Source organism: Bombina bombina, chromosome 3, assembly GCF_027579735.1.
Source record: "Bombina bombina isolate aBomBom1 chromosome 3, aBomBom1.pri, whole genome shotgun sequence".
NCBI lineage: Eukaryota > Metazoa > Chordata > Amphibia > Anura > Bombinatoridae > Bombina > Bombina bombina.
In genome coordinates, this window is record NC_069501.1 from 377,709,589 (window position 1) to 377,736,223 (window position 26,635).

The 26,635-nt window shown below is 37.1% G+C and overlaps 1 protein-coding gene across 2 annotated transcripts in view; it reads left to right on the top strand.

Annotated features, from left to right (window-relative positions):
* Window positions 1-26,635, top strand: part of LOC128653314 (leukocyte surface antigen CD53) — a 111,474-nt gene that overhangs the window by 14,914 nt on the left and 69,925 nt on the right. For both annotated transcript variants that reach the window (XM_053706527.1, XM_053706528.1), the window contains exons 2-3: window positions 17,927-18,002; window positions 22,038-22,226. In XM_053706527.1, coding sequence (XP_053562502.1) covers window positions 17,940-18,002; window positions 22,038-22,226 — 252 coding nt within the window. In that variant the 5' untranslated portion in view covers window positions 17,927-17,939. The remainder of the gene's footprint in view (window positions 1-17,926; window positions 18,003-22,037; window positions 22,227-26,635) is intronic.

A 26,635-nucleotide genomic window follows, 5' to 3' on the forward strand; every position in this document is an offset into this window, starting at 1 on the left:
CCAGATACTTTTGGTGGCCAACTTACCTCTCCGATATCGCGGATTACGTTAAGACCTGTATGATCTGCGAAACTACTAAAAAAGGGAGGACTCCCCCGTACGGAAAATTGATCCCCTTACCGACTCCTGACCGTCCTTGGAGAGACATAGCTATCGACTATATAGTCGACCTGCCTATCTCAGAAAGGAATAACACCATATTAGTAGTCGTGGACCTATTTAGTAAAATGGCACATTTTGTGCCCTACCATAAACTCCCAACTTCTTCTGAAACCATTTCCTTAATGATCCACCATGTGTTCAAGTATCACGGACTCCCGAATAGTATCACCTCAGATAGGGGTACTCAATTTACCAGCCACTTCTGGAAACAACTTTGTCACTCACTAGGTATTTCTAGACGTCTCAGTACCTCTTTCCATCCACAAACTAATGGCCAGACTGAAAGAACAAACCAGTGCATTGAACAATACTTAAGATGTTTCATCTCAGCTAAACAAGAGAACTGGACCCAACTTCTGCCATACGCAGAATTCGCCTTCAACAATTCCATTCATTCCTCTACTAACTCCACACCGTTTTTCATTAATTATGGTTTCCATCCCTCTTTTGAATGGGATTCTATGGTCGGCAACACTTGTCCTGTTGTGAATGACCTCATCAACACTATTAGTGAATCCTTTTCATTAACTGCTGAAAATATTCGCATCGCCAAGGATCGGTATAAATTTCATTTTGACAAGAAAAGGATTCCCTCGCCTAAATATGCTGTAGGTGACTACGTTTGGTTATCGACACGTAATCTACATTTACCCCTTCCTTCCAGGAAACTGTCTTCCAGCTTTATTGGACCATTCCCCATCGTAAAGATTGTGAATATGAATGCTGTCACCCTCGCTTTACCAGCAAATCTGAAATCCCATCCTACCTTTCATGTGTCTCTCCTCAAGCCTTATAGACAGCTTCGTCACCATGATCCTTCTATTCCTATACTTCCTCATCTGCAGGATGCCACCCTGGAGTATGAGGTACAAGATGTGTTGGACTCCCGACGCTTTCGAGGGCAGCTTCAGTATCTGGTTCATTGGAAGGGCTATCCTGATTCTGAGGACTCCTGGGAACCGGCTTCTAATCTATCTGCCCCCCGATTGGTGGCCAGGTTCCATGAACGTTGTCCTGATCGCCCTGGACCCGATCCCCGGAGTTGATCCTTGGGGGGGGGGTCCTGTCATGACTGCCTAAGTTCTTTGCTTTATCCTTTGTATAGCTGTGTCTTTTCACACTTACATAATCTCCTCCCCATCAAGCTGTTTAAATTTCCCTCCTACTCATACCAAATTGCTTGATTGTTGAATCCAGCTTCTCACCCTCAAACTTCCTTGCAACCTTTGAGACAGACGCAGCTCACCTCTCTACCAAACACAGGACCGGAACCGGCAAGCGGTGACGTCACACGCCATCGCACACGCTGCAAATTCCCAGACTCTGCAGGGGAACTACTCTGTGTCCGGACACCACTCACCCATTACTTCTATAGTAACTTTAAAAAGCGCTTCCTTCACTCCTGTACCGCAGTAAGTTACCATTATTCAACATTTACTCCAGACATGTCTCAGAACCTTTAGTTAAGATGCCTTCGTATTCAAATGCGCTAATATTTACCTAACTTCGTTTTTTGTCAGTCTCAGTACCTTAAAAAGCTCAAGTGTCATTAGCTGTATTTTGCCTTTTTCTTGTACTGTTATCTGTGCTGCCAATTATGATCAGATACTATCTGTTTAACTCATTAACCTTGCAATTGCATGTTATTATTTAAGTGGGAACCAGTTTGTCAATACTGAGTGGGGCTATATGCTCTGTGGTCTCAGCCATTGTCTCACCTATCCTTATAATAAAAGTGAACTGTATCCATTGATTCTGAACCTTGCTGCCTCCCTTCACCTATACAGAATCATTGATACTTTCACAACACTTTTAAAGCTGCAGTTGTGGTCCTAAAATTCCCTCTCTCCTTTACAGGGGTGAGATTACCTTCCACAGGCTGACACTGACTTTAAATTAAAATTACAACATCCCTATCTTAATATAAATTAAAACTTACCTGTAAAATTAAAATAAACTATTTTTAAACTATTAATTAACCTACCCTAATTATTATACTACAATTAAATTAAACTACCAATTAAATAAACTAAATTACATATTAAAAAACCTAACCCTACTAAAATGATTTAACTATACTATTAAACATTATTAAAAGTACTACATTACAAAAAAACTCACTAAGTTACAAAAACAAACAAACATTAAATTACGAAAAAATCAAACCAAATTATCAAAAATATTTTTTTACACCTAATCTAATAGCCCTATCAAAATAAAAAAGCCCCCCCCCCAAAAAAAAAAAAAACCCTAGCCTACAAAAAACTACCAATGGCCCTCAAAAGGGACTTTCGTGGGGCATTGCCCCAAAGATATCAGCTCTTTTTCCTGTAAAAAAAAAAATACAAACCCCCTCCAACAGTAAAACCCACCACTTAACCAACCCCCCCAATAAAAAAAACTATCTAAAATAACCTAAGCTACCCATTGCCCTGAAAAGGGCATTTGTATGGGCATTGCCCTTAAAAGGGCATTTAGCTATTTTACTGCCCAGACCCTAATCTAAAAATAAAACCCACCCAAAAAAACCTAGAAAAGCCTAACACTAACCCCCGAAAATCCACTTACAGTTCTTGAAGTCCCTCAGCATCTTCTATCTTCATCCAGCCGGCGAAGTCCTCATCCAGGCAGCAAGAAGTCTTCAGCCAGACGGCATCTTCTATCTTCATCCAGCCGGATTAGCCATTAGAATGAGAGCTGCTTAAATCCTATTGGCTGATTTGAATAGCCAATAAGATTTTAGCAGCCCTAATTCCTATTGGCTGAATCAAATTTTTCAGCCAATAGGAATGCAAGGGACGCCATCTTGGATTGCGTCACTTGCATTCAAGTTCCAGTGTACGGCGGCGACCATATGAAGAGGATGCTCCGTGCTGGATGTCTTCAGGATGGAACCGCTCTGCGCCGGATGGATGAAGATAGAAGATGCCGTCTGGATGAAGACTTCTTGCCGCCTGGATGTGGACTTCACCGGCTGTATGAAGATAGAAGATGCCGTCTGGATGAAGACTTCTTGCCGCCTGGATGAGGACCGGCTGGATGGATCCTTCAAGCGGGACTTGAAGAACTGTAAGTGGATCGTCGGGGGTTAGTGTTAGACTTTTTTAAGGGTTTTTTGGGTGGGTTTTATTTTTAGATTATGGTCTGGACAGCAAAAGAGCTAAATGCCCTTTTAAGGGCAATGCCAATACAAATGCCCATTTAGGGCAATGGGCAGCTTAGGTTATTTTAGGTAGTTTTTTTATTTGGGGGAGTTAGTTGGGTGGTGGGTTTTACCGTTGAGGGGGTGTTTGTATTTTTTTTTTACAGGTAAAAGAGCTGATATCTTTGGGGTAATGCCCCACAAAAGGCCCTTTTAAGGGCCATTGGTAGTTTATTGTAGGCTAGGGTTTTTTTCATTTTGGGGAATCGCTTTTTTATTTTGATAGGGCTATCAGATTAGGTGTTTAAAAAAATTATTGGTTTGTTTTTTTTGGTAATTTAGTGTTTGGTTTTTTTTGTAACTAACGGCTAGATTACGAGTTGTGCGTTAGGGTAAAAAATCAGCTTTTTTACGCCTGCTGGTATTGCGAGTCTTGAAGGTTTAGGGTCACGCACACTTCTTTGGCCTTACCGCAAAACGACTTACGTAAACTTTGTAAAGTCTTTTTTTCTATGGGACCTCCATAGCGCTGATATTACGAGTCTGTCCTGGGAGGCTAAAATGTGAGTGGTACACCCTCTACCTAAAAGAGTCCTAACGCATTTAAAAGTCAGTAGTTAAGAGTTTTATGGTACAATGCCGTAACATAAAACTCATAACTAAAGTGCTAAAAAGTACACTAACACCCATAAACTACCTATTAACCCCTAAACCGAGGTCCTCCCGCTTCACAAACACTATAATAAAAAATGTAATCCCTAATTTTCCGCTCCGGACACCGCCGCCACCTACATTATATTTATGAAACCCTAATCTGCTGCCCCCAACATCGCCGACACCTACATTATATTTATTAACCCATAATCTCATAATGTTGCCGCAATCTACCTACACTTATTAACTCCTAATCTGCCGCCCCCAATGTCGCCTACACTATAATAAACATATAACCCCTAAACTGCCACACTCCCGCCTCGCAAACATTAGTTAACCCCTAATCTGCCATCCCTAACATCGCTGCCAACTACCTACATTTATTAACCACTAATCTGCCGCCCCAACGTCGCTGCCACTATACTAAATGTATTAACCCCTAAACTTAAGTCTAACCCTAACACCCCCTAATTTAAATATAATTAAAATAAATCTAAATAAAATTACTATCATTAACTAAATTATTCCTATTTAAAACTAAATACTAACCTATAAAATAAACCCTAAACTAGCTACAATATAACTAATAGTTACATTGTAGCTAGCCTAGGGTTTATTTTTATTTTACAGGCAAGTTTGTATTTATTTTAACTAGGTAGCATAGTTATTAAATAGTTATTAACTATTTAATAACTACCTAGCTAAAATAAATACAAAAGTACCTGTAAAATAAAACCTAACCTAAGTTACAATTACACCTAACACTACACTACAATTAAATAAATTACTTACATTAAATACAATTAAATAAATTAACTAAATTAAATACAATTACCTAAATTAAATTAAATTAGCTAAAGTACAAAAACAAACAAACACTAAATTACTGAAAATAATAAACAAATTACAGATATTTAAACTAATTACACCTAATCTAATAGCCCTATTAAAATAAAAAAGCCCCCCCAAAATAAAAATAAACCATAGCCTAAACTAAACTACCAATAGCCATTAAAAGGGCCTTTTGCAGGGCATTACCCCAAAGTAATCAGCTCTTTTACCTGTAAAAAAAATACAAACAACCCCCCCAACAGTAAAACCCACCACTCACACAACCAACCCCCCAAATAAAATACTATCTAAAAAAACCTAAGCTCCCCATTGCCCTGAAAAGGGCATTTGGTTGGGCATTGCCCTTAAAAGGGCAGTTAGCTCTTTTGCATGCCCAAAGTCCCTAACCTAAAAATAAAACCGACCCAATGCACCCTTAAAAACCTAACACTAACCCCCTGAAGATCGACTTACCGGGAGAAGTCTTCATCCAAGCCGGGGCGAAGTCCTCAATGAAGCCGGGAGAAGTCTTCATCCAAGCTGGGCGAAGTGGTCCTTCAGACGGGCAGAAGTCTTCATCCAGACGGCATCTTCTATCTTCATCCATCCGGCGCAGAGCAGGTCCATCTTCAAGTCATCCGACGCGGAGCATGCTCTTCAAACAAAGTCTTCTTACTGAATGATGGTTCCTTTAAGTGACGTCATCCAAGATGGCGTCCCTTAGATTCCGATTGGCTGATAGAATTCTAAAATCAGCCAATCGGAATTAAGGTAGAAAAAATCCTATTGGCTGATCCAAACAGCCAATAGGATTGAGCTCGCATTCTATTGGCTGTTCCAATCAGCCAATAGAATGCAAGCTCAATCCTATTGGCTGATTGGATCAGTCAATAGGATTTTTCCTACCTTAATTTCGATTGGCTGATAGAATGAATTCTATCAGCCAATCAGAATCTAAGGGATGCCATCTTGGATGACGTCACTTAAAGGTTCCTTCATTCATCTTTATTCGTCGTCGGATGAAGAGGATACTCCGCGTCCAATGTCTTGAAGATGGACCCGCTCCGATCCGGATGGATGAAGATAGAAGATGCCGTCTGGATGAAGACTTCTGTCCATCTGGAGGACCACTCCGCCCGGTTTGGATGAAGACTTCTCCCGGCTTCGTTGAGGACTTCGGCCTGGCTTGGATGAAGATTTCTCCCGGTAAGTCAATCTTCAGGGGGTTAGTGTTAGGTTTTTTTAAGGGTGTATTGGATGGGTTTTATTTTTAGGTTAGGGTTTGGGCCTGCAAAAGAGCTAACTGCCCTTTTAAGGGCAACACCCATTCAAATGCCCTTTTCAGGGCAATGGGAAGCTTAGGTTTTTTTAGATAATATTTTATTTGGGGGGTTGGTTGTGTGGGTGGTGGGTTTTACTGTTGGGGGGTTGTTTGTTTTTTTACAGGTAAAAGAGCAGATTACTTTGGGGCAATGCCCCGCAAAAAGCCCTTCTAAGGGCAATTGGTAGTTTAGTTTAGGCTAGGGTTTATTTTTATTTTGGGGGGGCTTTTTTATTTTGATAGGGCTATTAGATTAGGTGTAATTAGTTTAAATATCTGTAATTTGTTTATTATTTTCTGTAATTTAGTGTTTTGTTTTTTTTGTACTTTAGCTAATTTAATTTAATTTAATTTAGGTAATTGTATTTAATGTAGTTAATTTATTTAATTATAGTGTAGTGTTAGGTGTTAGTGTAACTTAGGTTAGGATTTATTTTACAGGTACTTTTGTATTTATTTTAGCTAGGTAGTTATTAAATAGTTAATAACTATTTAATAACTATTCTACCTAGTTAAAATAAATACAAACTTGCCTGTAAAATAAAAATAAACCCTAAGATAGCTACAATATAACTATTAGTTATATTGTAGCTATCTTAGGGTTTATTTTACAGGTAAGTATTTAGTTTTAAATAGGAATAATTTAGTTAATGATAGTAATTTTATTTAGATTTATTTAAATTATATTTAAGTTAGGGCATTAGGGTTAGATTTAGGTTTAGGAGTTAATAACTTTAATATATGGCGGCGACGTTGGGGGCGGCAGATTAGGGGTTAATAAATGTAGGTAGGTGGCGTCTATGTTAGGGATGGCAGATTAGGGGTTAATAAATATAATGTAGGTGTCGGCGATGTCGGGAGAGGCAGATTAGGGGTTAATAAGTGTAAGGTTAGGGGTGTGTAGACTCTGGGTTCATGTTAGGGTGTAAACATAACTTTTATTTCCCCATAGGAATCAATGGGGCTGCGTTAGTGAGTTTTACGCTGCTTTTTGGCAGGTGTTAGACTTTTTCTCAGCAGGCTCTCCCTGTTGATTCCTATGGGGAAATCGTGCACGAGCACATATGACCAGCTCACCGCTGACTTAAACTTAAGGGGTTGTTAGGTTTAGGGGTTAATAGCTTTATTTTGGTTTTTGCGATGTTGGCGACTGACGGTTTAGAGGTTAATAGGTTTAGTTAGTGGTGGTGATGTGGGAGGCCAGAGGTTTAAGGGTTAATACATTTATTTAGTGGTGGCGATGTCGTGGAGCGGCGGAATAGGGGTTAATACATTTTATTTAGGTGTCAGCGATGTCAGGGGCGGCAGATTATGGGTGTTTATACTATGGGTTTATGTTAGGGTGTTAAGTGTAAACGTAACTTGTTTTCTACCATAGAAATCAATAGGGTATATTTCATTGTCTTGCTGCATCGAACATAAGCTTTTAGTGCTTTCATACTCTCATTGATTTCTATGGCATCCGCGGCCTCAAGGGTGGCAGATTGAAAACCAGGTACGCTGTGTCGAAAAAGACGCCAGCGTGCCTGTTAACTATTTGATAAATGGGAAAAAGTGTCAAATAGAGCCAAATGTGTATTCGGAACATCTATAATGATATAAGCATCGATCTGCATCGGATTTAGATCGCGGGATCATATTTTACGTCACACATTTCAACATTTGCCGGTCTTGAGGCTTTGATAACTAGGTCGGATCAATCTTGCAACAATTACGATGCGGAATTCCAGTGTATTTTTGGTTGACAGCTTGATAAATAGGCCTCTGAGTATCCACTTACTCACAGTTGCTGTATGCAGAAGAGACAGGTGCTGCTGGCTGCCTACTATGGATCCTGAACAGGGGCCTACAAAGTCTGTGCTGGCTGGTAGGAACTTAGGAAGTGAAAAGGGAATAAGTGAGAACAAGACACTGTGACCTCCTGCTCCCTCATCACTTCCTCCCAGTGTCCTATGTAGCCGCACCCGCAGGAAGAGGGCGAGGAGGGAGGCAGCAGCAGGTACGCAGTGAGGCTAAGCTGGTGAGAAAACATATTTTTTTTAAATAACATGTCAGGAGAATTACCAGTAAACTGATCTCTACAACAGCAGATCTGAAGATCTGTCTCTGCAAATTGATGTCTTATTCTGCTCTCAGCCTTTCCCAGAAAATAAATCAAATGTTTATCTCGGAGGTCGATAGCTTGATCCTACACTTGTGCCATGCACAGATTTTATTAACCTTATCCCTGCCTGTTATGCTGGCATGTAAGGATAAACATATAATTATTTATGAATTTAATATAAAAATGGCTTAGTATCTACAGAAATGCCAAATATATATACATATATATTAATTGCATGTGGTGTCACTGCATTATAATTAGTTCATAACCCACCATGCCTATACTTCTATGCCATACACCTTCCTCACCTTGGTATTCAGACAAATTCTAGAGGCTTGAGGAGTTTCTTTCTTCTGCTTAGTGGCCAGATACATTTTCTTAGTTTAGTTTTGAGTGCAAGGACTGGCAAACAACAGGAACATCTGGTCCTTAGACACAAATTAGTAGGGACATCTACCCCCATAAATTCCGGCTCGTCGGAAATGTAAGTTAAGAAACAACGGTCATAAGACTGCTGCTCCTTAACTCGTTAGCCATCTCTGAGTTGGCGGACAGCAATCAGTCCAATCGGATACGGTCGGGTTGATTGACACCCCCTGCTAGCGGCCAATTGGTCGCAAATGTGAAGGGGGCGGTATTGCATAAGCATTTCACACGAAATGCTTGTGCAATGATAAATGCCGACAGCATATGCTGTCTGCATTTATTGATGTAGGGCAGACATGATCCGCTACAGTGGATCATGTCTGCCCGAACATGATAAATCGGCCCCCAGGTGTTAATATGTACAACAGATATATAGATATATGTTAGATAGACAGAGAGATATTCATTCATAGCTCTACAAATAATGCAGATATAAGCATGGTTTTGAGCATTATAGATATATAACTATTTACCTGTTTTTACTATACATGCACATACTACTTTTTTATATTACACACGCGTCCTAAATGTTATGAGTATCATATGAATGTGCACTCTGCTCTGCATATAATATGGATATACACACTGTTTTCAAGTGAATGCGCTGGCTGGCGTGCAGCTGATGGCTGAGGTAGTTACTAAGAGGGACAAAGAGAGGTTTCTGAGGGGAAGAAAAAAATTACAAAAGCAGCAGCTTGTAGACATGTGCATGGCGAAAAAATTTGGTTCGGATCGATTCAGATTTTTTCGAATTTCGGTTTGGATCGATTCAAATTCGGAAAAATTTGAATCAATTCGGTTCGGATTAGTTTCGGATTAGTTTCGGATTCATTTGGATTCAAATAAATTTGTCTGGATTCGGTTCAATTTGGTTCGGAAATTCGGAATTTCGGTAAGTGTTAGGTGGGATGTGCTGTGTACTAGACTAGTATTATGTACTGTATATTAGGTGTAACCCATAGCAGAGTGATATAACCTAATATACTGTACAATACTAGTGTAATCCATGGCCATCCGAATCTACCGAATAAATCCGAATAAATCCGAACTAATTCGGATTTATTCGGTAGATTCGGCACTATTTTAATTCGGAAATTTGAATCGATCCGAATCCCGAATTTACCGAATTTGGACGAATTTCCGAATTGATCCGAAACAAATCGCACATTTCTAGCAGCTTGTATAGATTTTTTAAAGGGAATCACTGGCAAGTGAAAGTATTCCCTTGCTTAGAGGGATTTTTATAGTCACTGTTGGCTTCTATGTAGGATTTACACAGGGACAGTAGCGCTTACACTCAGGCTCCTAATAAAATAGGCAGCTTATTAAGTAGTCCCACCCACCCACACACACACACACACACACACAGAAGCGGGGTGAAGGTGGTTTTAGAGTTACAGCAGCACATCTCCTCACTTCTGTTTTACTTTGCATCAGTGACACTGATTGTCTCCTGGGTACAACCTCAAGGTGATCGGTCCTGGTGTCTAGTGGGGGTGGGATGGGCACTGGCACAGAAGCAGTCTGTAGGACTTGAGTGGCCTGGAAGATCTGTGGGCTGCTGGGGCTGGTGGAGCACATTTGAGGGTCAGTGCTGTGCATGCTGTCAGGAGCTACCTAGTTAATAAAAGAACAAAAAAAACAATCTAAAACAGAGCAGTTATAAAACTCCTGTGTCAATACATATGGCAACTGCTCTTAGTGTTGTAACAGTGATCACTGAAGCAGTTCAGACATAGATCATCAGTCAGCAACCTGCTTAGTAAGGGTCAAACTACTGACACTGCCATCCAAACATGACTGCTGCGGAAGTAAGTTGTAGCTTCTATAGTAACATGGTCTAAGCGCTCTTCTCTAAATGTGTTTGTGAATATGTGTGCATGACTGTGTATGCATGTATTTGTGTGTATAAAGGTTTGTATGTATGTGTATATAAGTGTATGTGTGTGTGTAAATATATGTGTGTGTGTGTGTGTGTGTTTGTAAATGTGTGAATGTTTGTGTGTGTGTGTAAATATATGTGTGTGTGTAAATATGTGTGCATGTAAATATATGTGTGTGTGTGTGAAGATATGTGTCTATGTATGTGTGTGTGTAAATATATGTGTGTGTGTGTGTGTTTGTAAATGTGTGAATGTTTGTGTGTATGTGTAAATGTGTGTGTAAATGTGTGTGTGTGTAAATGTGTGTAAATTTGTGTATGCATGTGTGTTTGTGTGTAAATATGTATGTGTATATATGTGTGTCTCTGTGTAAATGTGTGTATTGGGTAGATTTATTATAGTGCGAGCGGACATGATACGATGTAGCATACGCTGTCGGCATTTATCATTGCACCAGCAGTTCTTGTGAACTGCTGGTGCAAAGCCGCCCCCTGCAGAATCGCGGCCAATCGGCCACTAGCAGGGGGTGTCAATCAACCCGATCATATTTAATCGGGTTGATTTCTGTCTGCGGCCTTAGAGCAGGCAGACACGTTAAGGAGCAGCAGACCACTGCTTCATAACTTCTGTTTCCAGCGAGCCTGAAGGCTCGCGCAGAATCAGGGGCATCAAGCTCCATACAGAGCTTGATAAATCGGCGCCTATGTGTGTAAATATGTGTATGTGTGTGTAAATGTGTGAATGTATGTTTTGTGCGTGTGTGTAAATATGTGTATGTGCGCGCAAATGTGTGATTGTATGTTTTGTTAGTGTCTGTGAATATGTGTATGTGCGCGCAAATGTGTGATTGTATGTTTTGTGCGTGTGTGTAAATATGTGTATGTGCGCGCAAATGTGTGATTGTATGTTTTGTGCGTGTGTGTGAATATGTGTATGTGTGTGTAAATGTGTGAATGTATGTCTGTGTGTGTAAATATGTGTATGTGTGTGTAAATGTGTGAATGTATGTCTGCGTGTGTAAATATGTGTATGTGTGTGTAAATGTGTGAATGTGTGTGTGTGTAAATATGTGTATGTGCAAATGTGTGTATGTGTGTGTGTGTAAATATGTACATATGAGTGTGCATGTATTTAAATTTGTGTGTGTCCTTTAATAGTCTATGTTATGGCTACTGGCGGGTGGGGCTCTGTTAACGGGGATAAAAGTGTCAATATTTGGATATTTTAAATGTTGTGAGGTATATAGGAAGGGTAATATATTTAGTATGCTGATGCACCTACATCACCTTTTTGTTTTTTAACTAGGCAGCACATCACAGTGGCTGCTGGCTTGCTTTTTTTTGGGTGGGGGCCAAAAAAAAACTTGCACCAGGGTCCTCTGTTCATTAGGTCTGCCTCTGGTGACAGAACTATGCTATCAACCCTTGCATCAATGCCTTTTTTTAATGCATGCACTCGCTCTTAACTTGTTATCTATAAGTATTTCCAAATCCATTTCCTCCTCTGTTTTTCAAGTCTAGTTCCATTTAAATAATAGGTTGCATGTTTATTTTTATGTCCAAAATGTAGAACCTTACATTTTCCAGTATTAAATCTCATTTTCTATTTACCAGTCCATTCTTCCATTTTTTTGTGATTTCCCTTGCAAAACTAATACATCATGCATTGACCTAATGACCTTACACAACTTTGTATCATCTGCAAAAATAGAGATGTTTCTATTTAATCCTTCCTCCAAGTCATCATTAAAAATATTAAAAAGAACAGGGTCCATTACTGATCTCTGGGGGACTCCACTAAATAACTTTATCCAATCTGAGTATCATCCATTTAAACACCTTTGCAAATCCAAGTATATCGCATCAACTGATTCCCCTTTATCTATATTCTTACTTACTTCCTCATAAAATCTAATTAAATTAGTTTGGCATGATCTATTTCTTATAAAACCATGCTGATTTTCACTTATAATATTGTTTGCATGAACATACTCCTAAATATAATCTCTTATAATCACTTCTAATATCTTCCCAACTACCAATATCAGCTTCCCTTTTTAAAAATGGCATCAAATCATCCTTACACCAGTACTTGGGTACTATGACTGAGGATAATGAGTCTTGAAAAATTAAGAGTAACGGTTTGGCTATAATATTACAAAATTCCCTTAACCCTTTGATGTATTCCATCTTAACCTGGAATTGTGTTTGTCTTAAAACTATCATTTTTTTCTTGATATCATTTAGAGATAACCCAGTTATTAGTATGGGCTTATATGTTATAGTTTGTTTTAATGTCTTTCTCATTGGTTCCTTTCTTATGTAAACTAAAGAAAATACACAATTTAGTACCTTAGCCTTCCCCCCAGTCACTGTTAATCATGCTACCCATCTCACATTATAATGTACCTATATTTTTTTCCTAGATTTATTGTTATTTGCATACTTCAAAAACCTTTTAGGGTTTCCCATTAATCTTTAATTTTAAAATTTGGCTTATTTGATTTCTGTTTTGCATGCTTTTTTACATTCCTTATATATTTGGAATGGTGCGTCTGTACTATTTTCTATTAATAATTTAAATGCCCTAAGTTTTTAGTGCATTTTTGTTTTTCTATCACGATATTGTCGCTTTGCAACTGTCACAATGATTGTTTTAAACAAGATTAATTTATATTGTTTGTTAAAGGCTCTTTTCCATTTTGGCATAAACTGTAAACAAGATGATGACTAGATGTTTCTATGCAAAACATTTTTTAAAAAAAATGTAACTTTTAAACTGTAATTCGTGACCTTGCTGCTTAATGTTTCTAAGAGATTCTTAAACAATATTGCACCTTTGTGAACAGTTTATATAGGGTAGTGGCCTCCATGAACACTAGGGGGCCAATTTATCAAAGCTTCAACTGTGAATGCGCTGGAAGTCCGCGTCAAATTAGACGCAAAGTTGATCCACCCTAGTTAACACAGTGTCAATGTTGAAATGTTCGACATAATATATGCCCCCACAAGATCAATCCAACGCAAATCGCTGCTTGCGTTATTCGAGCATAATACAGATCATCTGCCTTCACATTCAACTCTATTCGAGCATATTACTGATGATCTGTCTTCACATTCGACTCTATTCGACCCTCTTACCAATTTAATAAAGATTTAACAGGTACGCTCGCGTCTATTCCGGAGCAGCGTACCTATCCTTTAAACCGCACCTCTGAGGCCGTGAATACTAGACATGTGCGTTTCGTTTTGTTCCGAATCGAAATTCTGATAAATTTGTCAAATTATGAGCTTCGGATCGATTCGAATTTCCAAATTACCCTAGCAACGAAACTAAACTAATCCGAATGCATTTGTAACGAATAAATCTGAATTAGTTTGGATTTATTCTTTATATTTGAATGGCCATGGACTAATCACAATTACACTAGTATTGTACAGTATAATAGGTTATATCACTCTGCTAGCTCCTTGCAGGGCACATTATGTAGCTGATACCTGTGAGGTTGGTACTTAGGTGGGATGTGCTGTGTATTACACTAGTATTATGTACTGTATATTAGGTTATATACCTCTTCTAACTCTGTGCATATAGTGTAGCTGGTACCTGTGAGGTTGGTACTTATGTTGATTCAGATGGGTTACACATAATATACAGTACATAATACTAGTCTAATACACAGCACATCCCACCCCACCTAACACATACGAAACTTCTGAATTTACGAATCGAATCCGATCTGAATATATCTGAATTTATTTGAATCCGAATTAATCCGAAACAAATACATTCAAATGTATGCAAATTCGAATCGATCCGAAAACGAAATTAAAAAAAATCAGAATAAGTCTGAAACGAACCAAAACAAATTTTTCCCCCACACACAAGTCTAGTGAATGCCCTAAAAAACAATGGGAGTCTGAAAAGTTTTTTTTCTATGCTATTTGTCATCGCAGACAGTTAACAATGAACATGCAGAATAATTTTAAATTTGTGATACTTTTATAACGCAGTAGGAGGATATTAATGAACCATCTGAATCATAAAGTATAATTAAAATGTTTTATGTCCCTTTAACCTTTTGTGGTAACAAAATATATTAAGATATGCCCTTATTACTAAATAAAATCAAGTAGGGAGATGTTACCCTACTTATGGGTAATTTTTCATCTTTATGTCGTAGAGTTCATTACAAACCAATGGGACAAATTATTTATACAGGTCCCTGCCTTTCAGATGCAGCAGGAGGTGATTAATAAACCAGCCACAGGCTGCACAAGTAGATGTGCAGCAACAAATGCATTGATAATGACAGGTAATGCCTGTCTGGCAGCAGCACTAGTAGATATAGGGATACAAATGAAATAAATACATTAAATAATATAGCTAACTTCCTTTTTTTGTTAAATCTATTTGCACCATGTTTAACGCATATAATACAAGTCCCACTCTCCACTTCGCACCAAATTTCACACAATACTCAAACTCATAAACAACCCACAAACTAGTAAAATTTCCCCCCACTTTTTATTGGGAAATGCAGCCAATCTGATTGAAATATACATTTTCTGCTATCACTAACAAATCAAATTGCTCTATATTTGTCATTGATCACGAATCAGAACTTGTAAGTGCCATTTGTTACATTGTGTATTATACTTTGAAAGTATGTATATGTGAAATTAGTATTAAAGATAAACAATGATGATGACATTAGGACACACAGTATAATATTTTTGACAATGATTTTAATAATCAAATGATGTTTGATTCAATATAATCTTATACTGATAGCTCAAAGGGATATATTACGTAACACTGTCATGAATCAGATACAACAGAAATTAAAATCACCTCTTTAATGTCATCCTATTTTCTTCCTTCTCTTGAATTTCATTTTCATTAAGAAACGTCATCTTAAATGCCAGCCCATGTTTTAACACATGTGTAGGAGTGGTGTTTAAAACTTGACTTCAATCAGGAAGTGACACACCGGTTCAGAAAGAAAACTGGCACAGCTCTTAAAATATCCATTGTTTGCAAATAAATACATATGATACCCTGATTGCATGTCATATTCGCAATTATTCTTGCTCAGAATAATAATATATTTTCAATATATACATAAAGTGGTATAAATAAACACAGAGATATGAAAGACAATATTGTTTAGAACAAAAAAAAGAATTTAGGGACATGTAAATATGTTTGCAAAATATTTCTGACATAACACACACATATATATATATATATATATGGACAGTAATGAAATTGTATAAATAAAGTTCTGAAAAAACAGAAAAAACTGTCTTCATTTGATGGACATTCAGGGTAGATCATTTGAAAAATAAGAATATCTCTGACATAGATGACTCTTATTTATCAACAGTCCGATGCCAATCTTGCCGGACTTGATGCACGTGTTTTTGACAGACTTGTAGTTAAATAAGGCTGTTGAAAGTAGATTCACGCCAGCGATCTATGGCGAGCGTATAGCCCATCGCGAATGCGTCGAGATAAATCAGCCCCCAAGTCTAAACTTGTTCACGACAGTGCCTACATTATTGAACTCAAAGTCGTGAATGCTTGTTCCAGCTTACAAGTTTCGAACAAGTTTGGACTAATCTAGTTGGGTCTAATGAGTTCTGTTTAGAGTTCTAAATCCAGAATTATTGGAATCTATCAATTTCATAGTCTGGGGTCTTGCTTTAAAGGGACAGTCTACCAAAAATGTTTTATTATTTAAAAAGATAGATAATCCATGTATTACCTATTTTCCAGTTTAGCATAACCAACACTGTTATAGTAATATATTTTTTACCTCTGTGCATACCTTTATCTAAGTCTCTGCAGACTTCCCCCTTATATCAGTGCTATTTACAAACTTGCATTTTAGACAATTAGTGCTGTTTCATAAATAACTCCATGGGACTGAGCACAATTTTATTGCACACGTGAACTAGCACTGTCTGGCTGTGGAAAGTTGACAAAATGCAGTCAGAAATATAGAGGTTTATATGTTATAAAGTATATTAATATAACAATGCTGGGTGTGCAATTGATAGTAAAGGTGTTATCTATATTTTTAAACAATAAATAAAATAAAGCAGACTGTCCCTTTAGTGCAATGTTATATTTACAAACATAGCATATCAGGTCTCACGAATGACTACACTGAAATGAAGGCTCAGGAAACTGATATGTAATCATTTAGTCAGCATTATTTTTGTGAGAATTAGTGCACATCAGCTGTTTACATATTCTCATACTATTATTTAAGGTCAAATGTGGTGCAATGAAACCAACGGCTGCTGTTAATGTTTACTGTTCTTCTTCAGGGAAGTAGAATGTGTATTGTTGTGTTCTATAAGAACCCCGATCAACAGAATAATTGTTTCCTGCCGTTTCATGCAATTACTCAAAACTTTATATTACAGATCTCCAACTTTGGATTTATCATGAGGTTAAGTAGACAAATACAAGAGCCATGCACTCATAGGGCCATCTACCTGACGTGTCAATTAATACAACTTTACAATCTACTCCCTACTATGTTACATACATTGCACTGCTATAAACAAGTCAGATCAGTGGTGATAATATGGTTGCATGGTTGCCCATGTGACTTCTGTCTAATATATCTATAGGGTTACAAGAGCTGTTATTTCCCTCTGGTTGCAGGATGCATTAAAGGTTTATGCTCTTTTAGGTTTATTCTGTAATGCTATTCCATTCAGTAAATCTGCTGCCTAATCTTTTTCACACACTCTTTCAAACTATCCATCTAATATGAACAATACAAGTGAATCACGGATGGTGGTTGTATCTGTATTTTTTTCTCCATAATATAACTTTAAAATATGGATTATAATACAAATAGGTTATAAAATGCATTTTGTTGGTCATATGTATGATGACAGATCAAAACAGTGACATGTGCATAATTGCTCTACCTACAGCGATCATAAATATAATTTGTACAATCATTAGCTTATTATTTCAACCACCAGAGGCACAGAGTGTGTGTTCATTACCAATAGACCCACATTCAGGGAGCCTATGTACCAATGAAAGACCCCTCTATATTTCCCAAACAATATCATGCTATAGAGTAGTAAATCCACAACAGGAGTTATTATATCAAGTTTGTAGAATTGCCACCAAGATCATGGAATATGCACCCAGAATATAGATAGATAGATAGATAGATAGATAGATAGATAGATAGATAGATAGATAGATAGATAGATAGATAGATAGATAGATAGATAGATAGATAGATAGACACAATATTATATTTAACTTAAGAGTTTTGGGAACTTAAACACTATAAACATGATTATTGCTTAGTCTATAAATAAAAATCAGTTCTGACCATTTATTTTACAAAAATATCTTTACAGAAATTATTTCAGGATGAGTCAAAGCTGTGTGAAGATATTGAAGTATATGCTGTTCATCTTTAATTTTGTGTTTTGGGTAAGTGGTTTCTACATATATTTGAAATTATTTCATTATGTTTATTTAGTGTAATAGTTTTCAGTCGTTAACATACACTATATTGCCAAATGTATGTGGACAACCGTACTAATAATTGAGTTCAGGTGTTTCATCACATCCATTGCTAACAGGTACATGCTATCCAGCACATAGCCATGAAATCTTCATAGACAAACATTCTCAGTGACGTTAAAAATTGCACTGTCATAGGATACAACCTTTGACACAAGTCAGTTATTGACATTTCTGCCCTACCAGATCTGCCCCTGTTAACTGTAAGTGCTATTATTTTGAATTGTCTAGGAGCGACAAAGTGGTAGACCATACAAAATCACAGAGCAGGTCTGCTAAGTGATGAAGTGCCTAGCTTGTAAAAATCACCTATCATCTGTACCCTAAATAACTACAGAGTTCCAAACTGCTGCCAGTGAACTCTGTAGCAGTGGAAATGTGTTCTCTGGAGTGATGACTTCACTATCTTGTTGTCTGATGGTAGCATCTGAGTGCCAGGAGAATTCTACCTATTGGAATACATAGTGCCTACTGTAAAGTTTAGTGAAGGAGGGATGATGGTCCAGGGCTGTTTGCCGGGGTTTGGTCTAGGCCCATTAGTTCCAGTGAAGGGTCGCTTTAATGCTACAGGATATAAAGACATTGTAGAAAAGTAGGTGCTTCCAACTTTGTGGCAACAGTTCTGGAAGGCCCTTTGTTGTACTCCTGTGCACAAGGCAAGGTTCACGAAGACATGGTTTGAGGAGTCTGATGTGGAGGAACTGGCTTGCAAAAAGCCCTGATCACAACCCATTGAACACCTTTGGGATGAACTGAAACATTGTTTCAGAGCCTCACCTTCACATCCAACATCAGTGCCTTACCTCGCAAATGCTCTTTTTGGCGAATGGTCACAAATTCCCACTGACACACTCCAAAATCTTTGAAAGCCTTCCCAGAAAATAAGCGACTGTTGTAGCTGCAAAGCTGGAACAACTCCATATTAATGCCCATAGTTTTGGATTGGGAAGTCCAACAAGCTCATATTGAGTGGTGGTTAGGTGTCCACATACTTTTGGCCATATAGTGTATTTATATTTTGTTTTTAAGTATTTTGTTCATTTGCTAACATTTTATTGATAAATGACATTTGGTGGCATACAAGCAAGATTGAAAGGAAAATATACTGCACATGATCTTTTGGACAACATAAAATATGGCGTTCCAATTCACATGACATCAGCAGATTTTTAGGAACACATATTGGGCCCGAGTTACTACGGCCCGAAAGGGGCCAATTCGCCATGTTTCTGCGCAAGCCTTTAGGCTCGCCGGAAAAAGGAGTTAAGAAGCAGCGGTCTTAAGACCGCTGCTCCTTAACTGGATCCGCAGCCTCTGAGCGGCGTACAGCAATCAACCCGATTGAATACGATTGGCCGCAAATCTGCAGGGGGTGGCATTGCACAAGCAGTTCTCTCAAACTGCTTGTGCAATACTGAATGCTGACAGCTTATGCTGTCCGCATTCAGAGATGTCTGTCGGACATGATATGTTATAGCGTATCATATTGGACAGACATTGTTAAATCAGCCCCATTGTCTTCACAGCATAGAGTAAGTGCTCCATAGATGACACACTGTATAGGCTTAGATATCAGTTCATGAGCCTACCTAGGTTTAGCTTTTTAACAAAGAATACCAAGCAAATTTGATGATAAAAGTTAATTTGAAAGTTGTTTAAAATTGCATGCCCTATCTGAATTATGAAAGTTTAATTTTGCATTGACTGTCCCTTTAATAGCAAATGCACTCACATATTTCCAGATATCTGTGTACCCATCAATAAAGCATGCAGTCCTTATGAATCTTCAAAATGGCAGCCATCAAACCTAAAAATTTGAAACAGAAAACTGTCAGTATATGTTTATTTCTTACAAATGCTCACATTCAAAAAGATGTATTTGTAGCAAAAACACAAATAAATAAACTTCTATATATTTGTTCTAAGCATTTCAGTGTCTTATTCATGAACACTAGAAGTTTGATTGGAAGCTAACTTATATGTAGGTGAGGTGTAGATGCTCCAGTTTTATTAATATTGTAGGAAAAGCATTGAATGTGATATTATTTAACAGTTCCCAAGCAATGGAAATTCTGAAAAAATGTAAAAAGGTAGGGAGTTCTGGGTCTGTTAATGTTTATATTTAGGTGTTGACTGTAATCAGAAGATACTATAATATTTTACTCATGGGTTCAGTTCACAGAGAGGACACTATTTCCATTGGTCAACAAGACATGCAGCATAGCAGCAATGAAGTTTACGTATTAGTATTTCTCTTCTTCCACTTTCCCCACTTGTGCATCTGCATAAGTTTACATAATAGTAAAATAAGGTAAAGACCTACAGGTTCTTTTTTCATTTTCTCATCAAAGGAACATTAAACTCAAATTTTCTATTATGCATATGGAAGAGGCAGACATTCAGAATATTTGGTACTTAATCAGTTTAAATTGATACTTAAACTAACTCTAACAGGAAGTGTATGTTTTATTCACAGCAAGTCAACAGTTCTGTTGGTGGACAGTAACATACGTCAAAAGCATAAAAACAAGTGTTTATTTTATTTTTTAAAGCAAAGAAAACAAAAATGATTAAACATTTTAAAATGCCTCACTTATATATGCAACATAAATTTACTTCAATGGACCTTTAATTATTGGGATTCAAGAAAAAATGTTTATATGCATATGGATTTTATTTATTTATTTTTTACAAACTTTACAATACACATAGGCAAAAGACAGTGGTAGAGCTGATAAATCAGAGGTAAATATACATAATGACAGCTTGCAGCTATTTATAAATGCCAGTAGTTTCAGTTTATCTTTTTACAAGCTGTTTAATAAACAAGTTGCAAAATATTGGAACCTGCGAATAAGCAATTTATTAGACCTTTTTTACTCCATAAGCTTAAAGCTGGGGTAAAGTACTTAACAGTAACTGCTACCCTCATAATATCCTTTCTAGTTTATACCAGAACTGCACAACTATGGTCTGAGGGTCACATCTGGCCCTGCAAAGGTTGGTGTGTGTCACTCAGCAGAAAATAAGTGACAGCACTTTGCTGCTGAAGAAACTGTTCCCTGAAACTCACTAGAGGTGAAGTTTGCTCAAAATGCATAATACACTTATTTAACTGACAGATAGTAATGTATACTAAACTAGAGGCGCATGCAAATTAAACTGTAGTGAAAACATTTCATTTTAATTTTCATTTGCTGCCAACTGAGACTTTGGGGCCTATTTATCAAAGGTCTTGCGGACCTGATCCGACACTGTGGATCAGGTCCGCAAGACCTCGCTGAATGCGGAGAGCTATATGCTCTCCGTATTCAGCATTGCACCAGCAGCTCACAAGAGCTGCTAGTGCAACGCCGCCCCCTGCAGACTCACGGCCAATGGGCCGCCAGCAGGGAGGTGTCGATCGACCAGATTGTACTCGATCGGATTGAATTCCGGTGATTCCTGTCCACCTCATCAGAGCAGGCGGACAGGGTTATAGAGCAGCGGACTTTAGACCGCTGCTTCATAACTGGTGTTTCTGGCGAGTCTAAAGACTCACCAGAAACACGGGCCCAAAAGCTCCGTTCGGAGCTTGATAAATGGGCCCCTTTATATCAGTTTCAGGTGCTCCCCTGTTAAATTCACTCTCCCCTGAGAGATTCTGTATCCCAGTGAGCTTCATTAATTTATATGGAAGGCATCTCTCATTTATCTGGGACTTCAGGTCCCACATTTTTTCTTAGATAATTCAGTGAGTTCAGCCACATTGAAGTCTGCACTGTAATGTCTCTCCAAGTTGGAGAATATTTAACCCATTGGGCCCCCTGTGTATTTCTTGTTTATAATTAAAACACAAGAATAATAAGACATTTACCAGTCTTTTATGTGAGATAAAATTATGCCTGTTTATTCATATATTTTTAGAAACTTTATAAGGTTTGTGCTTATTGTATTTTACAGGTAATTGGATGTTCTGTAATAGCAATTGGGATATACTTTGTGGTAAACAAAACGTATGGATTGCTCCTCCCAAACAGCCCATCACTTTCACTTGGCAATGCTTTGATAGTGCTTGGGAGCGTCATCATGGTGTTTGGGTTCCTAGGCTGCATGGGTGCAATTAAAGAAAACAAATGTTTGCTTCTCACTGTAAGTATTTTCATTTGTTTTATTAAAATTTAATCAGCAACTAAAAAAACATGATGCACTATATATGTGTGTGTATATATATATATATATATAATATTACAGCTGTATTAAATGTGTTGGAACTGAAGTCACAAAAATACTAAACAATACGTACACGTGTAATATATAGCAGTAGATTATTTAAAGGGGCATAAAAGTGCAAAAAGAAAATGCTCTAATGTTATATACAAACAACAGGGAAATAATTAAATGCTCCATAGGCTAGATTACAATTATTGTGCTTACTTTTGCACGCAGGTTATCGTGGGTTTTGTTCACGCAACAGAAATAGTGCTCGTATTATAAGTTAGAAGTAAACGCAATCACAAGAGCACAATTGGATTTTATGCTCGTCATGTTAGTGTGACTGAAAACCTTTGTGCGTTAAAAAGTAGCACTAAACACTACATAAGTACATTGAAAATTACAGTTACAATCATACAAACAAAAAAATTGTCATAAATATAAATAAACAAAGATAAAATGGCTCAAAGGTATATGGTAAATGACAAGGTGTTTGACTGCAAAGGGCTATATTGTATATATACATACATATACATGTCTAATTATGCGTATGTATGCATTTATATGTATATATATATATATATATATATATGTGTGTACATGTGTATTTATGTATTTATATGTATATATATATATATATATATGTACATATGTGTGTACATGTGTATTTATGTATTTATATGTATATATATATATATATATATATATATATATATATACACTCAGGAATCATATTCTTGAGAAATCATAACCTTGAGAAAGGCCCAGGTGAGGGCCAAAACGTTGGGAACCCTTTTCCAATAAATGGATATACATTTACAAAGAAAGTTTTAATTGCAACCACTGGACAACTATAATTATAAGTGTGTTGTCTTGCATGGTTTACTATATATATATATATATATATATATATATATAGATATATATATATATATATATATATACTGTATATATACTGTATATATATATATATATATATATATATATATATATATATATATATATATATATATATACATTATTCTTAGCATAAGACCCAGTGCAAGATAACGTACCAAGCCCAATTATCTGTACTCCACTTGTAATCTAGACCAAAATGTTTAATGATGCTTAATAAAAATATATATATATATATAATTTAATTTTTCACTTATTAATTTAATTTAAAGGAATAGGGGCCGATTTATAAAGGGGTCCCGGATGCCCCTGTTTACGCACAAGCCTTCAGGATCACCGGAAACAGCAGTTATGAAGACCACTGCTCCTTAACTCGTTTGCCTGCTCTGAGCGGCGGACAGCAATCAACCCGATCAGATACGATTGGGTTGATTGAAACCCCCTGCTAGCGGCCAATTGGCTTATCTGCAGGGGCGGTATTGCACAAGTAGTTCACCAGAACTGATTGTGCAATGTTAAATGCAGACAGTGTAATAAATCAGTCCCATAGTCTAGTCAAAATTAAATGTTCATGATTCAGATAGAGCATGCAATTTTAAACAACTTTCTAATTTACTCCTATTATCAATTTTTATTTGTTCTTTTGATATCTTTATTTGAAAAAGCAAGAATGTAAGCTTAGGAGACGTCCAATTTTTTGTTTAGTGCCTGGGTAGCGCTTGCTGCTTGGTGGCTACATTTAGAATTAGAAAGTTTCTTAAAATTGCATGCTCTATCTGAATCATGAAAGTTATTTTGACTAGACTTTATAGAGCCTGGAATGCATTATGCAGAATCACATTTTAGAATAATATCCCATGTGCACCCAGGGTGTGCCAGGTATGCCCAGACACACCCTAATGCAGTCAACGCCAGGCTAAAATGAGTGACTCAACAGGGAGATTACCTTGTTGAGTTTAGTAAAAAAGGGTATAGAAGATAATGGAACTTTTTGACTCAGAAACAAGTTTCATGCCTTGCTTTTAATAAATAATGATGGAATACATTGATTCTGTGTCTAGACAGCTTTTGTCTAGAAACCTTTTTCTTTATTTTGCAAACCTAAGCATCTCCAGCCCTCTTGACTAAAATATTGTCTGATATTCACTTTATATTATATGGATTTGTTCGTTGTTAAGGTCAACAACAAAAGTTGACAGGTAGAAAGTAGTGTAAATACTTCTGACTACTCAGATAACACCTTACATGATGATATTGACAACGCCAACTTCAGTGACAGCGACAGTGACCAACAGAGACCGTGTCTGTTAGTTTCAGCCAATGTAGTACCTAGGTAAAACCATTAAATATTCCAGATCATGAACCAGTTTGCGATATTCCAAAAAACAGGCTAGAATACAAAGCTTGAATAGTTAGAGGTACTTACCAATGGTCCCACCTCCTAATTCCCGCTATTACCAGCTAGTGCACATTTTATAAACTAACTCCCTCCTAAAAAATAAAATATGTACGCTCTCCCCTCCCAGACTGCCATTGACTATAAAAAAAAATTAAAATGCGCCCAAAAAAAAAAAAAAAATGACGTCAAAATTATTTTATTTTAAAAAAAAGGCTGCACAAAAAAAATATATAATTTTTTTTTTTAGTTTGAACCAGAGCAGCGGGGCCCCCTAACTGTGGGGTCCTAGGCGGCCGCCGTACTCGCCTTGCCCTAAGGCCGGTCCTGTACCAATCAAGATGTAGTATGTTTTCTAGAAGCAAAATACTCAGCAAAGTACTAAACAAAGACATTTTTAGTGGTCAGATTGGTATAAAAATATAAATGGTTACAATAAAGCCCATAAAGGGATGCAGAATTTAGCTTTTACTGTTGTTTTTTCTCTTCTATTGAAGCAGCAAACAAAGGTCATGCTGCATTTATTGATAAGAGATTCAGAAACTGGCATAAGGAAGTCATGTTTAAAAAAAAGCTCTCAAAATTCCATATGATCAACTGTTCTTTATGGCACAACTTTAAAGATGGGAAATCTAATGACTTATTGTTTGATGAGAGCAAACAAAAATTTGCCGCCATAAAACAGTGTGATGGAGCAATTAGTTGACATTGTTCTGTGTTTGACAAAAGGTGACCTTGCTATGGTCACAATGAAAAAGCTGGCAGTTATGAGAAAGGTTTATTTCTGAATCTTATAAATATGCTCAAATAAATGCCAGTATTCGCAAAACATGTGGATCAGTTTCCATGGAATACAACATAACTTGGTAACTGTGTCCAAAGTTATTTAATGATGGTCTTGCACAATGTTGTTCAACAAATGATTTTATATTCACTAAATGGAAAATGATTTCAATAATCATCAATGAAACAGCTGACTGTGGACATCATGAACAGATATTGTGGTACACAATATTAATAAAGGAAAACACAGTCCATTTAAACATTTTGGGCAAGATAACATAGGTGGTGTAAGTTTCAGCGCAACTGCTGAAACCCACATCGCCCCTAAGTTCACCTCGCACATCGGGTGAATCACATAAACCGCGCTGCCAGATGATCAACTGCCGTACGTCGGATAAACTGGCGAGGTTCAGAAATGTGTGCAACTACACAATTCTGGCGTTACCAGTAACTTACAGCAGTTTATCATATTGCAGCATGTAACAAAAATTTGAAAATAAGTTGAAATCGCATATAAAAATCTAAACCAACACATCAAAACGCCATTCCAACCTCCTAAACGGCCATCCCCCCACATCGCAATCAATATTAAAAGTTATTAACACCTAATCCTCCATTCTCCCACATCGCAATCAATATTAAAAGATATTAACCCCTAATCCGCTATTCCCCCACATTGCAATGTCTAAAAAAACGTATTAAACCCTTATCCACCATCCCCCTCACATCGCTAACTACCTAATAAATGTATTAACCCCTAATCTGCCAACTCCCCACAACGCAAAATACCTAAATAAAAAATTAACCCCTAATCCGCCATCCCCCCACATCACAAAGTATCTAATTAACCTATTAACCCCTAAACCTCCAACCCCCACAATGCAAAGTATCTAATAAAACTATTAACCCCTAAACCGCCAACCCTCCACAATGCAAAGTATTAACCTAATAACTAAGCCCTCTAACCTAACACCGCCTAACTTAACCCAATGAAATAAAATCAATTAAAAATTTTAAAAAAATTAAAAACCTAAATTACTAAAAAAATAAAACTCACATTACAAAAAGAAAAATAAAGATAAGATTGCAAAAAATAATAAAGCTAACATTAAAAAATAACAATCTTAATTATCCAACATAAAAAAAGTTATTCCTAATCTAATACCCCTTAAAAACAAAAAAGCCCACCCCAAAATTAAAAAAAAAACCTAATCTAAAAATAAACTACCAATAGCCCTTAAAAGGGCTTTTTGTAGGGCATTGTCCTAAA